Source organism: Vidua chalybeata, chromosome 1, assembly GCF_026979565.1.
Source record: "Vidua chalybeata isolate OUT-0048 chromosome 1, bVidCha1 merged haplotype, whole genome shotgun sequence".
NCBI lineage: Eukaryota > Metazoa > Chordata > Aves > Passeriformes > Viduidae > Vidua > Vidua chalybeata.
In genome coordinates this window covers 71,163,902-71,182,625 of record NC_071530.1, presented here as the reverse complement: position 1 = coordinate 71,182,625, position 18,724 = coordinate 71,163,902, and the positions used below count along the sequence as shown (strand labels likewise).

The 18,724-nt window shown below is 35.7% G+C and overlaps 1 protein-coding gene across 6 annotated transcripts in view; it reads left to right on the top strand.

Moving 5' to 3' along the window:
• Nucleotides 1-18,724, top strand: part of RELCH (RAB11 binding and LisH domain, coiled-coil and HEAT repeat containing) — a 77,318-nt gene that overhangs the window by 7,780 nt on the left and 50,814 nt on the right. For all 6 annotated transcript variants that reach the window (XM_053941525.1, XM_053941516.1, XM_053941535.1 and 3 more), the window contains exons 2-5: nt 8,513-8,602; nt 16,496-16,567; nt 16,677-16,732; nt 16,852-16,965. In XM_053941525.1, the coding sequence (XP_053797500.1) occupies nt 8,513-8,602; nt 16,496-16,567; nt 16,677-16,732; nt 16,852-16,965 (332 nt within the window). The remainder of the gene's footprint in view (nt 1-8,512; nt 8,603-16,495; nt 16,568-16,676; nt 16,733-16,851; nt 16,966-18,724) is intronic.

Genomic DNA, 18,724 nt, shown 5'->3' with positions numbered 1-18,724 from the left:
CATCAAGCATATGGAGTTAATTTGATGCTGGTGAAGCTTTCTGATTTCTCCTAAAGCCAGCTGGGGTCATGAGCTGGAAGGAGTACCTCCATGCTATGCTTCACCCTTAGCTGTTCTGTTTTGGGAAGGTCTGCTTGCTCAAGAGCACTGCAGCTTGAGCTACTCCTTGCACATGTGTAGGGGGTCAGGCTGGGTTTGATGCTTTTCCAAAGGTCACAGCACTCTGGACCTCAGGGTTCACTGCAGCAAGCATCCAAATGCTTTGTGCAGGGCTGGCTTAATTCTTTCAGACTCAAGTAATTTGGATGCTGCCTGAGAGCAGTAAACCTTGCTCCAAAAGCAGCCTGGTTTTGGTATGGCTCTCCAGGAGATCAGCCCAGGTGCATCTGTATCATAACCCAGTTCTGTGGGCATGTTATTTCTGTGCTAGGGTGCACAATCTTACCTATTTTCTACTTGTAATTTCATCTTTCTGATGAGCTTCTGCAGTGTGCCTGTCATGGGAGAGAGAGTAATAGTATTTTTATTGCAATGTGTTTGCAAAATATTTGTTTTACATATCTGGTGGTTGGGTTTTTTGTTGTGGTTGGTTGGTGGGTGGGATTCTGTTGGTTTGTGTGGGGATTTTTTCTTTTCTTGGCCAGTAAGCATAGGTTAGTTTTCTCTAACCAGCTTTAGGGGTTTACCCTCACATGCTTCCTATGAATTTTTCTAACTTGCTATAAATATGAAGTAGGAAAGTGTATTAAGCATCTGTTTTCAATTTGGCTTGGATTGCCCATCAAGGACTAGTACTGAATGTCTGTTCTTGGTAATTGGTAAGTAGATTGCTCTGACTGCTTGGAAGTTAATTTTATTCTAGTAGCTTTACTTAACTAAGTTTTCATTTGATGAGGGTCTGAAGTCTTCTTTTCAGAACATACGAATTTGGAAAATTCTGCAGGTCTCATTGATTAAGAACATCTGGGAGAGAGCAAAAGAGGCACTTGAATTGCAAACCTTGGTAAGTCAGGTGCTTACAGTTTAGGGCTGATGCAATTAATTAATTTAAGGCTTTTTGTTCCATCTCTGAGTTAGCACAGCAATGTGGAATGTGTTGATCTGGTAAAATTTACTCTAGAAGTTCAAGTTTAAAAAATGGTTACGTAAGTCTGTTTCTGCTGTAAAGGTTGTATGCTAGATTGCATGTCTGCTGCAATGGATCAAGTTTGCTTTGCTGAAAGATCCAGCATCGGTAAGCTTGGAACAAGTTGAAACGTAAACTGAAATTTTAAATGCAGCAGACTTTTAAAACTTTTTGCAGTAATATTGCTCCAGAGATGTCTTATAAAATGTGGTACACTTAAAATAAATTTGCAGTTTTATTTATGGGGAATTAAGTAGTTTAATTCATTTGTTCATATGTATTGCACAACATATCTACTTCAGTTGCTATATAAGGTAGTCACAAATACAAACTGTGAATTGATGATCACTTATTAAAGAGTTAATGATGACTGATTGTTTGATTTAATGTAGAAAGGACTTCATTACAACTGTTTGGGTTTTCACATTATCCCACATCTTCTATCACACATGCTTGCTCTCTCTCACAATTTGGTTTATTCACATATACATGTGTGTGGTTCAGTACTAATATGGGGCTTAAGCATGTACAAAGAAGTACAAGAGGAAATTTATTCTTTTTCCCAGTTAATCTCCATTCCCTGTTTCCTTGGCTTCTGCTATTTTGTGCCTGTGATATTGTGCAGGATAGCTGAAAACACAAGTTTATTTGAGGATATACTTTTTCCGATCAGTAGCTCTAGAAAAGAGCAGGCCATTTGCCGCATGACCCTACTGGCTCGTTTACTCTGGGTCTGGAATGTTTAAGGTAGGTAAAACACCTCACTTGCAGACTTCTTTACTGCCAGCAGAAATAGACCTAAAATGTATATTTATACATCTGCATTCCCTTAGGTCTGAATTTCTATAGTTCTTTTATTGTACCTGTAGCACAGAGAAGAAAGGGGAAAAGTGTCAGACCTGAGTAATTTTCATAGAAGCTTCTCAGTTGGGATCTGTTATCAGAATACTTGCTAGTTTACCTGTGTCTTTGCATTTAAAAATTAGGTTGGGTGCCCTAAAAGTAAAGATAAGCTATGCCCTATAAAATATGGATACTGTTGCCCTTTGCAGATGTCTATGAAATCTTTTTCTGACCTTTGATTTGCAGACACCTTTAAGTTTTGACTTTGATCTCTTCATTACATAATTCACTTTTAGATGGAGAGGTTCCTCCATGCTAGAAGGGGTTTATGTATATATTGGGAGGAGGGACAGCTTAACTCATAGACATAGCACAGCTCATCAGGAAAAAGTTGTGTGTTTTCTAAAGTTACATGGAACTATATGGTTATTTTAAAGCTTGTCTTAGTAATAATACATGGCTTGTTGGTCGAAAAAAATTGCAGTAGGGGGCTTTTATAGCCTCTCACTTTTCAGAGATCTGAAAGAGTATCTCAGAGTAAGTTAGGGGTTTTTCCACATACAGCTCTAATTGTATGTTTTTGGGGATTTATAACCCCCAACAACTTTCTTTGTATGATAGTACTTAATTTATGTAGTCTAATTTGCTGCTGTGCGTTAAGTGTAACATATTTGTTGGTTGAATTATCCTGTTTTGGTTTTTAATTCATAATAAAATCAAACCTTAGCAATTCCCTATTTTAGTAATTTTGTTCTACAAAACAGATTTTCAGTACCCAGTTCAAGAATGAAGTGCAACTTATTTCTATTTCTGCAGAGAATGGTATTCTAGAGTCATACTGGGTTTTTTCTTACCTAGAAGTAGCTATCAAGGTGATGGTGCTGAAGGAATAATTTTTGATAGCCTCAGTCATTCACTTATGTAACTTTCAATGTCTGGTTTTATTCAGGATAAGCTAGAAGGCATTAACCTGAGATGGCTTCTAAGTAGGGTTGTACCTGACACTGAACTGGCAGGCCTTGTTTAATGTTTGTCCCTAGTGAAATCCTATGTAGTGAAAATTTAATTTAGTGAAGAGAGTGTATTATTATGAAATAAAATTACTACTGGTGGATTAAATTGCTTGTACGATAATGCTAACACTATTGTTAAAACATTTTAACTTTATCTAAAGTAAAAGACAACATGAAATAAAAATTCTGTGCTTCTGCAAGCAGAGCTGTGCTTAGATGAGTATTCAAAGTTCTTGATATAAATCTTTATAGTATCCAATAGCATGGCTAATGTTCTTAACAATGTTTTCCAAGCCTTTAGTATGTTGTATGTTCCTGTTTGATAATGCTACAGTAAATGACAAATACAGTTGTATTAACCAGTTGGGTAGAATCTATTCAGAGCGTTCTTTTGCTTAGTTTTGGGGGTTTTTCTCAATGCAAAGTCATGTTTGGTTTTTCTTCTCCAAATTGTGATGTGTGAGGGTAGAGGTTGGAGTCCACCTGATGGCCCTGTTAACATTATAATTTACTATCCAGATCTTTACTATCTTAAAAAACCTCAAAAAGGTTCTATCTCCCTGTGATATGTGTGAGCTATCTGCCTTTAGCTGTTCCATCCTCCACAGAACCATATAATTCATATAAAGCCGGGCTTAAACTGGGAGATGTGTTGTCCTAGTATATGCAATATCCAGTGGAAAGCTGCTCTGATCCAGCCTGGGAAGGATTCACTTTTAGTTCCATTCGTATGCTAACCAAAATTCTACTTCCAGTAGCCAGTTATTTCTCCAGTCACTATAAAATGCGGTTAGCCAGCTATTTCACTCAGCAGTTTAAAATATGGCAATTGTCTGGTTTCAGGATTACAGATATTTTTCAGTACAAGTGAACACTTAGTTAGCTAAGTGAATCTGTCATGTACAAGCATAATATCATTTCTTCTCTTTGAATTTCAAGGAAAAATTGTGGATTTCTGGGTCTTCATGTGTTCCATTTGATTAATTGTTAGTACATGATGATATGATTTTCTGTGATCTTAGAGGAAATGTGACAACTGGGCTGTTTACTAGTAATTTTCAAAATAAATTTGGGTGTTTGCAAAGTAAATTCAAATAGCTTCTAAAACATTAATTTTTAAAATATTTTTTCTTGTGCCTCCTATCAATAAGTAATGCCACTTAATTTGTCTATGCTTTTAGCTGATTTACAGTGTCATGAACATGTAAAGATTATTTAATGAGATTTTGTAGAAGAGTGCAACTTATTTCTACTTAATGCACATACTATGACAATATGACTAACATGAAAATATGGCTAATGTGATCGTTCTTGGTGTCCTTTAGGTAAACTGGTAAAAATAATTTCCTTTTATCATCAGAGTGAATGAAACATAACCTTTTTCATATTATGTATGTCAGTGGAGGGGGATGTATCACTCTGAAATTCCCATACATTTTCCTACTTTGGTAGTTATGCTCAACTTTCAGGGAGAGCTGAATATATGCCATGGGAACAGAAGCTGTCAGCAGAAATCTGCATGTCATTTGGTGCCTGTTCTGGGAATAAGAAGAGAATTCAAATTCCTTTCCTCTGGAATGAAGCAATATTTTTAAAGACTGTATAAATTAATAAGCAAAATGTGATGTTGAACCCAATTTTTTCACTTCACAAATGAAATTAAATGCATTGCATTTGTTAAGGGATTAAAAATCTTCTTATCTTTGGGTATATGAATGTTGGTATTCTAATTTTGATCATCCTTTTCCAGTGGTAAAGGTAAGAGACAAGACCTGTGCACAGGCTCTCCTTTATTATCCCAATATGTCTCCTGGCATTTCTCTAGTATCAATTATGAAAACCCTAAGCCTGTTTCACTGCTTCTCTATGCACTGTCTTGTTCCGTATTGAGGTGATGTGTGTTCTGCAGTTGTTTATACCTGCTTGTCAAAATTGTTCTTGTTACTTTGCTTTTACCATTTCTGAAACATGAAGTTGACAGCAATTATTTTGCAAGTATTCACTAGCAAAGCTTTTAGCAAAAGAGACTTGCTAATTATAAAGTGTTTTAATTCAGAGGAAGAAGCTAAAATCCATGCACAGGAGACTGTTGGTAAGAATGCACATACCAAGACAACAAAATGGGTTCCTGCTGCTGTGGGAGATTGGGTTTCTTTCTGAGAAAGAAGCAGATTTCAGCCAAGGTGTACTTTTCCTTTTCAGTGAATTCTCCACAAGAAGTTGCTTTGATATTCTTTGCCAAATTACTTGAGACTAAAATTTTTATTTTTATTTTAAAAATTATGTGTTTTCTTCTAAAAAAATGGATTTTTTTTTTCTTTTTCACTTTCAGTTCAGAAAATAGTTCTCTTTTCTGACTGCTGTAGTTGAAATGCTTCCACTCAGTGTCCTGGAGTACAACTAACTGTTTGTGCTTCAGACAAATGCTATTTTACATTCTTCAGGTGAGCTGTGTGACTGAGCACAGCCTTCCCTTTGATTCCTTTCCTTCAAATAACCCTGCCCATTTTCCTAACAAATGAGGCTGTTGTGCTGCCAGCAGGGAGGTACCTTTTACACCCTCTTGATCCTTTGCGGAGCAGCTGCATCCTATATGGAAATGTAAAATACAAGGTTACAAAATATTATTCCATTATTTTCTAGACAGTGGCATTAGTTTTAGGAGTTAAACTTCTGCTGATGCCTGCCTAAAGAGACAGTGGTAAGTAGCAAGGCCACAGACGCAGTTTCCCCATGGTGACATTTTAGGCAGGTAGGTGATGGCACAGGCCTGCTGCTCTTCACTGTGGGCACTGTTCAGCAGTGCCTGTGTGCCCTGACTGTGCTGATAATGACACACCTTGGCTTAGAGGGTGTGCTAATGGGCGTGGATTTTGTAATGGGCAGGAGGATCAGCATTACTGGCAGAGTGAAATAATGGTGTCAGGAAACAGGCCATGAGGGCTGGTGTTCCTTAGCAGATCTTCCTTGGTTTCATCAATCTGAATCTAGTTGTTTGTGCATCTTCCCAGTGTCGGCCTCTATGAAAAGGAAGTCACATGTTTGCTTTTATTATGAACATGGTAATGATAAAGCAAAGTCAAAATGGTGAATGTTCAAGTTTCAACCCTGTAAATTGCTGCTGTGCATGCAGTGGTGCTGCTTAAGGCAGTTTCTGGGTGTTGAAATCATAAACCCCCTTGGTGTTGCTTGTTCCTGTAGGACCATTAAGGTTGTAGAAGTGATTGATATTGTGAGTTGTTGGGTTCACTGCTACTGATATGATCTTAAACAGCTTCTGTTGTCTAAATCCTGACAAAGATTGTGATTACCCCCTGCTTTTTTTATAGGCATCTGGGTTTTGGTGGTTTGGGTTTTTTTCAAGAAGTTTTTTGCTTTGGCAAGTAAGTTCATATTTTATGCCTGGATTTATCAGTTCTCAGGGAGAACCTTGGCCTCTGAAGTGCACCGCTAGTCATATAAAGAAAAAGTTGTGTTGCATATGGCTGTGGATGCTTCAGTTATTGTGATGTGGTTGGCTTAAGTTGAAATTTGAGCTTTGTTTCTCTGATGTTACTTTGCTTCTGTTCACAGATCAATTAGAAAATTGATCTGTGAACATGGCAAGACTGCAGAGGGAAACAGTTTTATTTCTGCATTTGCCATAGTGATGCTTTATGTGAGACTTGGTTGTTTCTCTTCAGCATCAGCTTTTCATTGAGATCTCCATTCAAATATTGTCTTGAATTTGATTTCAAAAAATGATCTTGTAGCTCCCAATGAAATAAGTTGGAGCAATATCTACTCATCAAGGTGCTGGGTGTTTCAAAAAGTCAATTCTAAAAACTCTCATACTGCATGAATTCATGTTTACTTTTGAACTTAATCTCTTCAAATGTGATTCCCACTGGTTTATTTTCATAACAGTCCATTTTCCAAAAATGCTGTAAAAATAAGAGTTTGTACTGTGTTGCTAAGCTATATAGAACAGCCTACAGAGAATTACTAAATCAGATTAATGTCTGAAAAAATTGCAAAGGATAAGACTGGAAGCTGCGTATAAGCAATGAGGTTTAAAACCAGTGACTGCGTAGAGACTCACTGAAGTGCAACAGCCTGTTTCATTGTTTGGATAAGAAAGCACTGTAACAGGAAAAAGCCCTTTGGTAGATGTAAACTATATACTGAGATATACTTAACCTGGAACAGGCAGGTTAAGGTTTTCAGGCAAGTCTTGATGTTGTGGAACTCAGCTATAGTTGCTAACTTTAGTACCTCTGTATCTTTTAAGTGTAAATGCTTTAATCAATCTTAATTCAGGTGTTATTATTTGAGTGCAATGCTGGTCTATATGTAGAGAGGATATCACAAGACTTTACAGTACAATTAAGCACAAATATACAAAGAAAGTCATTAATAGATTTTTTTGTTTTGTTTTTCTTTTTTTACATACTGCAGAATGGGAGGAGAGGTTAAATACTTAATGATGTTAGTCATGACAGAGTTTGACTGACAAGTGATGAAATTGCTTCTATTTCCACTGACAGATAAGAGTTTTCTTGACAGCTCTGTGGAGTTTTTCTTTGTTAATGTGACAACAGTTCTAGTGTAATTAAAATTATTTTTGAAGTGCTACACAGAAATTCATTTCAAAAGGAGAGGAAAGATACGAAGGTACTTAATATAATTTCTGCATGTTCAATTGTGCTAAGAACCTGTTCAATTTATTTTAAGTTCTGTTACCAAGTAATTTGTGCGTTTTTATAATACAAAGGTGACTGTGCTTCAACAGACTTACCAAAATTGCATTTTGGTTGATGGTTTTTTCTTTGCCATTCCTGTGAAATGAACAATGTCAAGATCAGATCCAAACCGTATGCGAGTTACTGAATTTCTTTTTTTTTTTTTTCTTTTTTAAATTCAGAATTTAATTGTAGAGTGCGAATAATATACCTGCAATAGCATGAACTGTGCTTCCTTTGCTTTTGTTAGATACTGCGTTCCTCAAAAAATGTTAATTAAGTGGGTATGTACTGAAGTTAAAAGCTAGATCAGGAGATATGTAAAAAAAAGTATTTGGTCACAGTGACATGGCTTAAAATACTAAAAATGGGAAAAGGAAGTAGAGTGAGGCAGTTACAGGTTTCTGCTAAAAGGGAACTGCTTAAAACTTGTCACACAACAGTTTGGTTTCTTTTACATTCTTACCTTTGTGTCCAAGCCAAAGTCCTTGGCCCTTGTGGGAAAAGGGAAGTGCTACAATGCACTGCTCCTCATCTGCTGTGGACAGGCTAGAAATGCCATCTTTTAGGGGTAGCAAAAATATCTTAGTCTGTTCAGTGAACTTGCTGTAGTGCTGCATTTTTGGTTCAAGTTTACTGATGTACTCTCTACTTATAGAGCTTCAGAAAATGCAGTACAACTTGAGTCTTGCGGAACATGTAGCCTCCAATTTATAGTTTCTGAAATGAGATGTTGTTTTGACTTTCTCTGTAAAAGACAGGCAGCTCTTCAGGATTCTGTCTGATATTTCTTTTTTCTACCCCTTAAGATCGTGCTGGAAGCATCAGTACTCTTGATTCTTTAGATTTTGCAAGATACTCTGATGATGGCAATAGAGAAACGGATGAAAGAGTAGCAGGTAAGTGTTCTCTATGTTTTAGGAATCACAAAATTAATGTTAATTTTATTGTTTAACCTGTTGTCTCTGGCATAAGTATATTTAAATGAACATTTCTGAAGATGACAAGATTTCACTGATGTACTTCTGCTGTATTTACTGTAAATATTCAGGCAGGTGTACTTGTGTATGATTCCAGATGTCACAGCGTGCTTGAAAATTGTGCCCAGCCTTTGACAACACAACTGTATCCTAGTATTGTCTCCTGACTACTACTGTTAAGCTGAAACATTCACTAAATTATTCTACATAGTGGTCTGTTACTACTGTGTGGGTAAGAGCTTTCTGACATAAAGATCTGATGCAAGTAATCTCTTAAATATAGCTTTCATTGAGATCAAATAAGCACTTCAAAACCCAGAGCAAATTTGGGATGTACTCAGTTCCATAAATCTTCTTTGCTACAAATCTTAATTGTAGTGCTTTTCTCTCCTATTTGTTTCTTTGATTATATAAGATTGGGGGTTTTGCCTCTTGTTCGAAACCTTCAGCAGTTTTAATTTTAGGATCTATTACATCACCAAAGGCAGAACTTTCTCTCATGTTTGAAATTATTTTAGTAACCACTTTTGCATGTGAGCCATATTTCCCTGTCCAGGTTTTTTTTCTGAGTTTATATATGAAGTTATTCATAGCTTCCACAGAGAAACTCATAAAAGCTCTCTAGAAATGACTACAGAGCTTTGTTTACTTCTTGTCAGTTAGTACTGTTCAATATCCTGAGCTCATGGAAGTTGTCCATGCTGTGACTTCTGCTCCCATGGTTAAGCTTTATGAAACCTGAGGTGATACAAGCTGCCATGTCTCTCTTCCATCCTATTGTCTCTACTCTGAACCACTAAGCAACGAAAAGGCTGATGAAACATAGTTCTCTAAAGGATCTTCATTTTGAAATTTCATCTCTGGGGCAGTCTGAAATGGTGGGAAAATCTCGTTTTCGTTAACTGGCCAGTGTTGCTGACTTAAAAGACTGCATTAAATTCACAAACACAAAGCAAATCCATGTATTTTGGTGTTCTGGTCTAGAACTATAGGAACATACTGTTCTTCAATTTATATGGAAACTTGTGGATTCTTATTACTATTTAGCTACTCTCTTTTTCAATATACATAGTCCTTTTTAAGGAAGCAATAGCTGTAAATAGAAAACTAATCTTCTAAACAAATTGTGTTTAAGGAGCCCAAGCCTTTGTGAATTGTGTCCTGGAATGCAAGGAAGAAACAAGCAAAATCACAATATTTCATTTATTTTCATTATCGTAGTAGATTTTTCCTGGTTCTAGTCAGTATTTCTTGGCAATAGTGTTACTGAGAGAGCTAGTTTGATTCTTGCTTGGAGCTGCCCTTAGAATTGGATTAGAGACACTTATGGAAAATACAGACCAGTCAGAATTGACATCCAGTAGAAACAGTAGTCTTCTGACAAAACATTAGTAACAAAATATTGATTACTTCCAGTACAAAATTAATATAGCCTAAAATTAAGTAAATAGTAAATAGTAAAATTGATCAATATTTTTGATAATTACTATGTAGTGATTGACTACTATCATATGTAATGGATGAGGAAATTGTATGTCATTATAGTTACAGTTCTGTGTTCCTTTAGAGCTGCTTTTCAAAGAGTTCTTAAAAAGTAACCTAAGAACTTGAACAAAGTAAGACTGAATATTATTTCTGGATGTTTTTAAAGACTGGAAGTTTTCAAAAATATTTTGTTCCTACTTAAAATTCTGGTTCAGTCATAATTGCTTAAAATATTTTGCTTCAACCATATTTAAAGCTATCTTCCCAAGTAATTTCAAAAATTGATAATTTTTCATGTGCAAAATAAATACTTATGTCAACAGAGTTTTCAAAAATCTTGCAAATCCAGTTCCTTCTTTAAACAAACTCTGGCTTATAACTTCTGCTTTTGAAGTTGTTCTTAGCTGCAAATGCACTTTGAAACCTAACTGGAAGTCCATGTTGCTTATTTCTTCTATCTGTTAAGAGCTTTGATGCTTAGGAGATTAAAATTGTAATCTGTTGTGAAAGCTTGGGGCCATGATCTAATAGTCATATTTTTCTTCGGATAGATCTGAAGATGAGGTTTGAATCATTTCTCTTTGTAAATGCCTTTCTTATGCTCCTATCTTTGTTTTTTAGTTTGGACAGAACACATGATTTCCATATCAGTTCCCTATCACATCAAGTGAAAGATAGGAAATAAATGCACATCAGTCACTAAATTAAACTGGTAAACTGTTTCCAAGTCAGAAGGGCATTAAAACGGAGGTTGTAGCATAACCACTTTACAAATACTTTTGTATCTTGGCTATGTTAGAAAGCCCCAAATCAAAAAATGTGTGCCTATATCATCATCCAAAGCCACCATATTCCATTTGCCCCTTATGAGTAGTGGTAGACTTAGCTGCCATTTTTTTTTCTTTCGTTTTAACAGTCCAAAAATTCCTGGAACTAACTGTATCAACTCCTGTTTGAAATTGATTTCAGTATTTAAAAGCTATTAGCCCACTTCATTCCATCTGGAATTAGAATCAAAATTTGGCCTAGAAGCAAACATGTTTTGAAGAGTTGCTGTGAGCTTTTCACTTGGGAAATCTACTGGAAGGAATCTAAGTGAGTCCCTTATATAATATTATCTGCTTGACTGAAAAGATGCAAGTCACAGAAGCCAGTCAGGATGTGGATAAGTATGACAAAACTATCTGCAATTTAGAAAACATAAATTTTCTTCTTTATCTACCTGATCTTAATGAAATTGAGAGCTGTGTAACAATTTGGATAATACAGTTGTAATCCACTAAGATTACAATGCATCCTTAAATCTTGCAATTTACTAGGTGGAAACAACTTGTTCTCTAAGACTGGTAAGTTTTGAATCCAAAGTCATGTATTAAGTGCTTGAAATAATTGCTGCTAGGATAAACTCAGTTTATCTGAAGGATTTGTTAGGAGTAGTAGACCTCCTCCAAATACTCATAATTTCCAGAAAGCAGCTAGAGAATGGAAAACCTGCTCCCTTCCTGTATAATAAGGGTACACCTCACTTGAATACCCACAGAATTTGTTTAAAATAGGTTGCCTGACATTCAGTCTAAGGAACTGCATCTTCTGCCACATCTGAAATTTGCCATGGTCTAAACCCCCTACTTTGCATAATTCAATATGTTTATTATTGCTAACCTGCCTATGACATCAACTGTTTTGAGAACCTAATAATTTTAAAAACACATGCTGTGCTTTCAAAGATGATGAAATTAATTCTTACAATCAAACTCCATTTCAATCATATGTATGCTCAGATTTCCCTGTATTTGCATTGATTTCAAGCTAGTCTGTGTCTCTGATTAGAAGAATAAGATTTGAAAGGAAGAGACCAGTTCAGAAAACACTTACTTTTGAGAATTTCATTTATCTAGACTCAGTTTCACAGTTTCTGCTTTTTACAGAGCCCTTTTTTGTGTTTTTTTTTAGTAGGCACTATTAAATTGTGCACATCAAAATCAGAGGAAAATCTTTTAAAAAATCAAACAAAACTTAGAAACAGAGCACAAAAGGCATCTGTAGTGCAACAGTCACTTGCTAACACCGTGTGTGTACTTTGTTCATCCTGAAAGCAGATCTGGTTTTGTCTTTCCATTACCTGTCTTAAGCCTGTGAAGGAGTTGTAAGCCTCTTAGATTTCCTTCCAGGTTGAAGGTCTCCAGGGGTTGAAGCTGAACACAAGTCTGCTGTAGTTCAAGTCTTCTCTGTAGGTGGTCCTGTCTAATTAACTTCAAAGCATTAATGAGGCTACTGAGTCAAGTGTTGGCCTCCCACTTTTATGGTGACAAGTTTTCTTTTACTTGCTTGTGAATCCTCCTGCTGGTCTCAATTTTTGTACTATGGTAGTCATCTCCTGTACCGAAGTACAGCTTTCTGATTTGTGGCTATTTATGTTATGTGCTGAAGTGTTTCACATTTCAAGGTTGCCTTTTTTCTTAATACTTCCATCAGGAAAGAGAGTTGGGAAACCTCAGGTCCTGAAGTATGTTTGGGACAGTGGCTTCATTGCTAGTTGTTGTCAGAGAATTTAAATTTCTTCTGATTGATTTAAAATGTAGGTACAGATTCATCAAATATAATGGGATATCATACATGTTTTAGAGAGTATGATTTAGGACACCTGGAGTTCTGCATTTACTTGGCAAGGAGGAAGGACTCAAAATGGCAGTTAAGGAACAACAGAGCTTGTAACAGTACGAAAGTGAGGAAAGCTGGGTAAGCACAGGAGCCCTTGATACTTCAGAGAAGAACTACTTTTAAAAGAAAATGTCCAAATGGCATATAGTGGCTTCACAACACAAAACTACCCTTCTGTCATTATCTGAAGTACTGGGTTCTTCATAGTGAAGTATGCAAAAATCTGACAAGGTATTCTAAATATAGATTATAAAATTCTAATATAATTGGAAATACTACTGCTTACATAACACAAATGCTGGATGATTTTAGAAGTACTGTTTATTTCCTCAACTTTTTGGCCTTGGCTCAACAAGACTGCTGTTCATGTAGATCTCAACTAGTTCAATCCCAATTGCAGGTGGTTCTTTGTAGGTTCTTTGTAGGTATCTATGATCCAATAACTTATGAAGTCATTAACAAATATGAGTCAATAGAATAATAAGATCCTTGAGAAAGCTTAATTTTGAAATTTCAAAGCTCAACAGAGAAGCTACTCATTCCTGATATGCACTTCTCTTTTAAGGTGTATTAGATTGAAAACTGAAACATTTAAAAATTGCTGATCTGAAAACGTTGGTCCAATGCATCATTGCCAGCTTGAAATATTCACCCATTTGAAGTCAGGCTTTGTCATTTTTTTAGGATAGTAACTGTAGTGATTGGAAACTTTTAATAACGAAAAAGCCATTTAAAAGCCATCATTTTTAATAAAAAGAGCCATTGAAATTTGGATAGTTTTCTCCCCTAAGGCAAACTAAATTGTTCAGAAATGCCGTTTCCTTGTAGGAAGATTACCCAACCTCAAGACTCTAAATTTCTATTTTTTGCTTTCCTGGTGCAGAGGAATGTCTGATTCTTTCCTTTCTTAGTCTGTCTGCAGCAAAACTTTTGTGCATTATTCTTAAGGAGTATCGGCTCTTTTACCAGTTGCTGGGAGTTGTACATGTTATCAGCCTAGTCAAGCATGAAGTTAAATTTTGGCTTGGCTTTGTCAATGCCTCTGAAGGCATAGCTGCAGCTTTATAACAGGAGAGGGGGAGAAGCATCAGGTCATTTATATTAAAAGTCAATGGTTCATAATGGTTACAAATAAAGGGGTTAAAAGGTTGCCTTTTTTATGTAAGAAAATGCTATAGAATCAACAAATGGGGATTATTAGTGTTGATTTCATTGGTAGACATGTTGAATTAAAAATCATTACATGTTTTGGCAGAAGATCACTTCAGTATAACTTAAAGAGCTTTTAATGACTGTCTAACATTTGACTGAAGTTAATGATGTTATAGCTGTTTACATGTATAACTGTATAAACACCTATAAACTTCAAATAAAAGCTACATTTGTGACTGACTTGAAAGCATCAAGGTTTGTATGATGGCAATTATCATGGTGCCATTAGGAAGATTAGATGAGGTACAACTGTAACAATGCTGTGTTGTGGTGGGATTATGTGGTTATTTTGAAATGCTACCAGTGACTGCTTCTCAAATATACTATGGCTAGAATCTTCTACTATGTAACAGAAACATGCAGCAGAGTAATCTACTTTTAAGGTTGAATGGGTAAAGTCCTAATGACTTCTACGAATTGTCAGCATCATCACAGTTCACTAAAAATCAATTCTTGCCGTCTGACATGGGTTTGTCTGACATGAGTTTTTTGGCTTTCTATGCCTTCAGACATGTCTTAATCCTACTTTCCTTATCTAGATTCCTGAGTTTTTATAGTTTTCATTGTTTTTCTACCTTTTTTTATTATTTATATCATTCTAGTGCAGGGCACTCCTGATCTGCAACTGTTCTGGTCTTTGAAAATATTTTACAAGAATAAAATGTTAACACATAGTCATTTCCATAAGAAAAATTATTTAATTTGTGTTCTTTAAAATTTTCAAAATGTAACAAATTAGTATCTTACAACTGTGAGTAAGAAACTCAAATGCAAGGAAGTGCTAAAATTAGGTACTTATTTTACCATGAGAATGTTTTCTAACTTTGTTGCACAGAAGTATTTGCAGATCAGCATTGCTGAATACTAGAGAGATTTTACATATTTTATTCATTGTATCTTCAGTTGCGCTTTTGTATTGCTGCAGTAAAATTCTGTGCATCAAACAAGTTACTTTCATGTAGCAAATGTGGTGTACTGTAGTAACTCCTTCAGTTTTTATGCAGAACTGCAAACTGAGTGAATCTTTTTTCCATGAGTGCTAATTACCAAGAGTCTTAGCTATAGATGCTCAAAAGAGGAACTGGTTTTATTTGCAGCCTTCAGTAACATTTTTTACCAGCAAGGACCAATGCATGTTTCTGCTGTGCATTGTTTTCTGTGTAAATATTTCAAAATGCCATGTTAAATTGTTTCCAGGCAGTGATTAAAGATCTCATGGAAACTTTCTTGTTAAAAGTCGCTACATTTTTCCTTTTGTTTGGGAATAAAGTAGATAGTAAACTATTCTAAATAGGTCAACTAACACTTCAGTGTGGTTCTGTGCATCTCTCCTAGTTTAGAGTCCTTCCTTCTGGTACCTGTGTATTTCAGTGTGATTAGATTAATCTGAGAATTAGTGAAATGCATGTATTTATCTGGTAATCTCTTAAATAGGTTTCCTTAGATGTTCTACCTGTAAATGGCTATTAAAAGAACATTTGCTATATGTTTTGCAAAGGTCCAGGGGGTTAAAATTTGAAGCCACCATATACATACGACCTCAGCATCAAAACACATGAAATCCCAGTGCACACAAATCACCACTGGCCCTTTTTGGAAGAAATTATTGGAACATCAGAAACAAATGAGAGTGACTAGGGGAGTGGAAAGGTGAATTAAGAGAGAGTGGAGAACTAGAATTAAGTATTTTTGAATTTAAAGCTGACTCTAGGTCTTTGAAAATCAATGTAAACTTTCAAGAGTAATGGTGCAAAGACCTTTTTCCTTTCAAGCTTTTTAATAAGTACTGCAGAAGAGCTGCATTTTTTGAGTGTTTTTGGTCTTGTGCATCTCTCTTCATTTGAATTCAGTGAACTGAATTCAAAATCCTAATCAACTGTAGGGCATTCCTAAAACTTCACTATTTTTAAATAGAAATTTACTTTTTTTTTTCTAGAAAGATAAAGTACATTTCAAGATCTCACATTTAAACTACTACAATTTTAGTGTATGATTTTATTTTCCAGAAAAGGTCTGTGGTGTCAATGGGACATTCACATCATGGTTTAAGCTTTGCTACATGGAGACAGCTTCCTCTGCCTGCTGCAACATACTTGTTTCATTTAGATCTGTGTTCTTATTGCCCACATACTCCTCTTGCCCTGCAAAAACCAAAACATTTGACAGCATCAGCTCCCAAATATTTTCCCAAAACCTTACAGCGAGTCCTTGTCAGACAGCTTGAAATTTTGACTTAGCTAACCTAAGGCCAGTGAAACTATGGAAAATGTTCACCAGTTTGCTTTCAAACCAACTCTGCTGCATGTGTTCATAAGTTCCATAAAGACTGCATGCTTTACGTTTAATACAAACAGTATCTTTTTTTTCACACCCATCCTTGCTTTTTATATTTTATTTTTGTTTCCCTTGCCTTGGTTGGATGCCTGTGTGTGTTTAATCCAAATCCCTGTCCAGTCCTGGAGTTTGAACTACGGAAAGCCAAGGAGACCATACAGGCCCTTCGAGCCAACCTGACTCAGGCTGCAGGTGGTGTACATAAACCTTTTCTTAAGTCTCTACTTTAAACAATATAGAAGTAGCTGAGCTCATCCTCTGTGAGAGAGTAAAATTTAGTTACTTCTTTTTTCCTCCCCAGAAAATGAAGTTCCTTTGCAGGAACGAAAAAATTATAAATCAAGTCCTGAAATTCAGGTAGGTGGCTGGAGATAAATGAACTTTGCATGGATTTTAATATCAGTATGCTTCCATAGTTGGAAGGGAGATAAACCAAAGATCTAGTTTTTCTTTTTTTTTTTTTTTTTTTTCCCCAGGAGCCAATCAGACCTCTTGAGAAAAGAGCTCTTAACTTCCTAGTTAATGAATTTTTATTGAAGAATAGTTACAAGCTTACATCAATAACATTTTCAGATGAAAATCATGATCAGGTAAAGTTTCCTTGTGGCTTTGTTTGGGGTTTTTTGCACGCCTGCTTTCCATATTCTGATCTTGTCATAAACTCAAGTGAACGTAAGTGTTTTTTCCTGTGCATGCAGTTTGCTTCATATATATGAGTACTCTAAAAGTTAAATATGCTAGTTAGCATTTTCATATATAAACCATGGTTTGAAAACACAGCAGTTTGAGCAGTAGTTTCCCAAAATTTGTAGGAAGGAGACAGAGTGCTTGCATTCTTTAAAGGAAGCAAAACAAGAAGTGAAATACTGTGAGTTAGATATTTCCTTGTATTCTGGTGTGACACACATTCAGTTGAACTCAAGGATCTGGATCTCAAACGTAATCTTTTCCTTAGATCCTACTCAGTTGATTTGTGCAGGATATACAATTTACTCCTTGGTTGTTTTCTGGAAATGCCTATGTGTGTATGTGAGAGTACTTAATCACCTATGGCATTTGAAGAAGCTCTTGGTAATAAGGTGTTATCCTGGCTCTTTCCCAACATAGCTATGCATTGATGCAGTTTTCTTAAGACAATCAGTTTTATATATCTCTGTTGGCTTACATTTGATGGGAAGAATATCTTGAGAAGAATGTTTGGAAGCTTCTAATTACATTCTGACTGTTTCTGGGTAGACAAAACACCTAGCAACATCAACACCCAATATGTCTTTATCACAAAACAGGAATATTACCAGAAGAATTAAATACAGAATTTAATACAGTTTTATCTGTAACTGGTCCTCCTATATTTTCCTATATTTCATATCCTAATCTGTAAAGCATATATGTTGTTAAATAGAATTTCTGAATCATCCACCTCCACTGAATATTTGCGCTTAACGTCCAAATACTTGTGAGAATACAGCCCCCTAAAGAGAAAAGATTAATAGTTTATCCTATTTGTGTTCTCAACTGAGAATGTTTTGTGTTGTGAGACAATTAGCAAAAAAAACCTACATTCTTAATTCTAAAAGGTAAATATAAACATACTGCAATTAACATATAGTTGGCACATTTTTTTCTACATTATTCACATAATTCTTTGAGAAAATAATCTTTCTTCAAATAAATGTATGTAACCAGACTCTGGAAAAAATATAGTGAAGACTGGGAACAATATGAAAAAAAGTTTAAACCAATATTTAAATTTAATGTCATTAAAGAGACCATCACAAGTCCTGTGTAACAGTGCACAAACTTATTTGTATATACAGACATGGAATATTCTTGTATTAATAGGATGATAAGATGTAAATGAGAAAAGGAAGAACACAGAGTGATGGTTTGAGACAGGAGGCCCTTGTATTGTTTGCACCTCGCTGTCAGTCTTCTACCGAGCTGTTTAAGCTATATTGGACATCAGGAGGAAGTTCTTCATGGAGATGTTAAACATTGGAATGGACTTCCCAGAGAGGTGGTGGAGTCACTGTCCCTGGAGATGTTCAAGAAATGACTGGATGTTGCACTTAGTGCTCTGGTCTTTCTTACATGCTGTTGATCAGCCAAAGGATGGACTTGATCTCAAAGGTCTTGTCCAACCTAAATGATTCTATGATACTGTGCCTGTCTTCCCTAGGGAAATTACACTGGCACTTGTGAGTGAAATGGGAACAAAACCAATATTTGTGCCTTGTATCAACTTCATTGGCTTCTGCTACAATTCGAGCAATATTATTTCTGATTCTAAAAAGTGCTCATGTCTTAGCAAAAAAAAAAAGTAACCTATGTGGTTGGAAAGGTATTCTC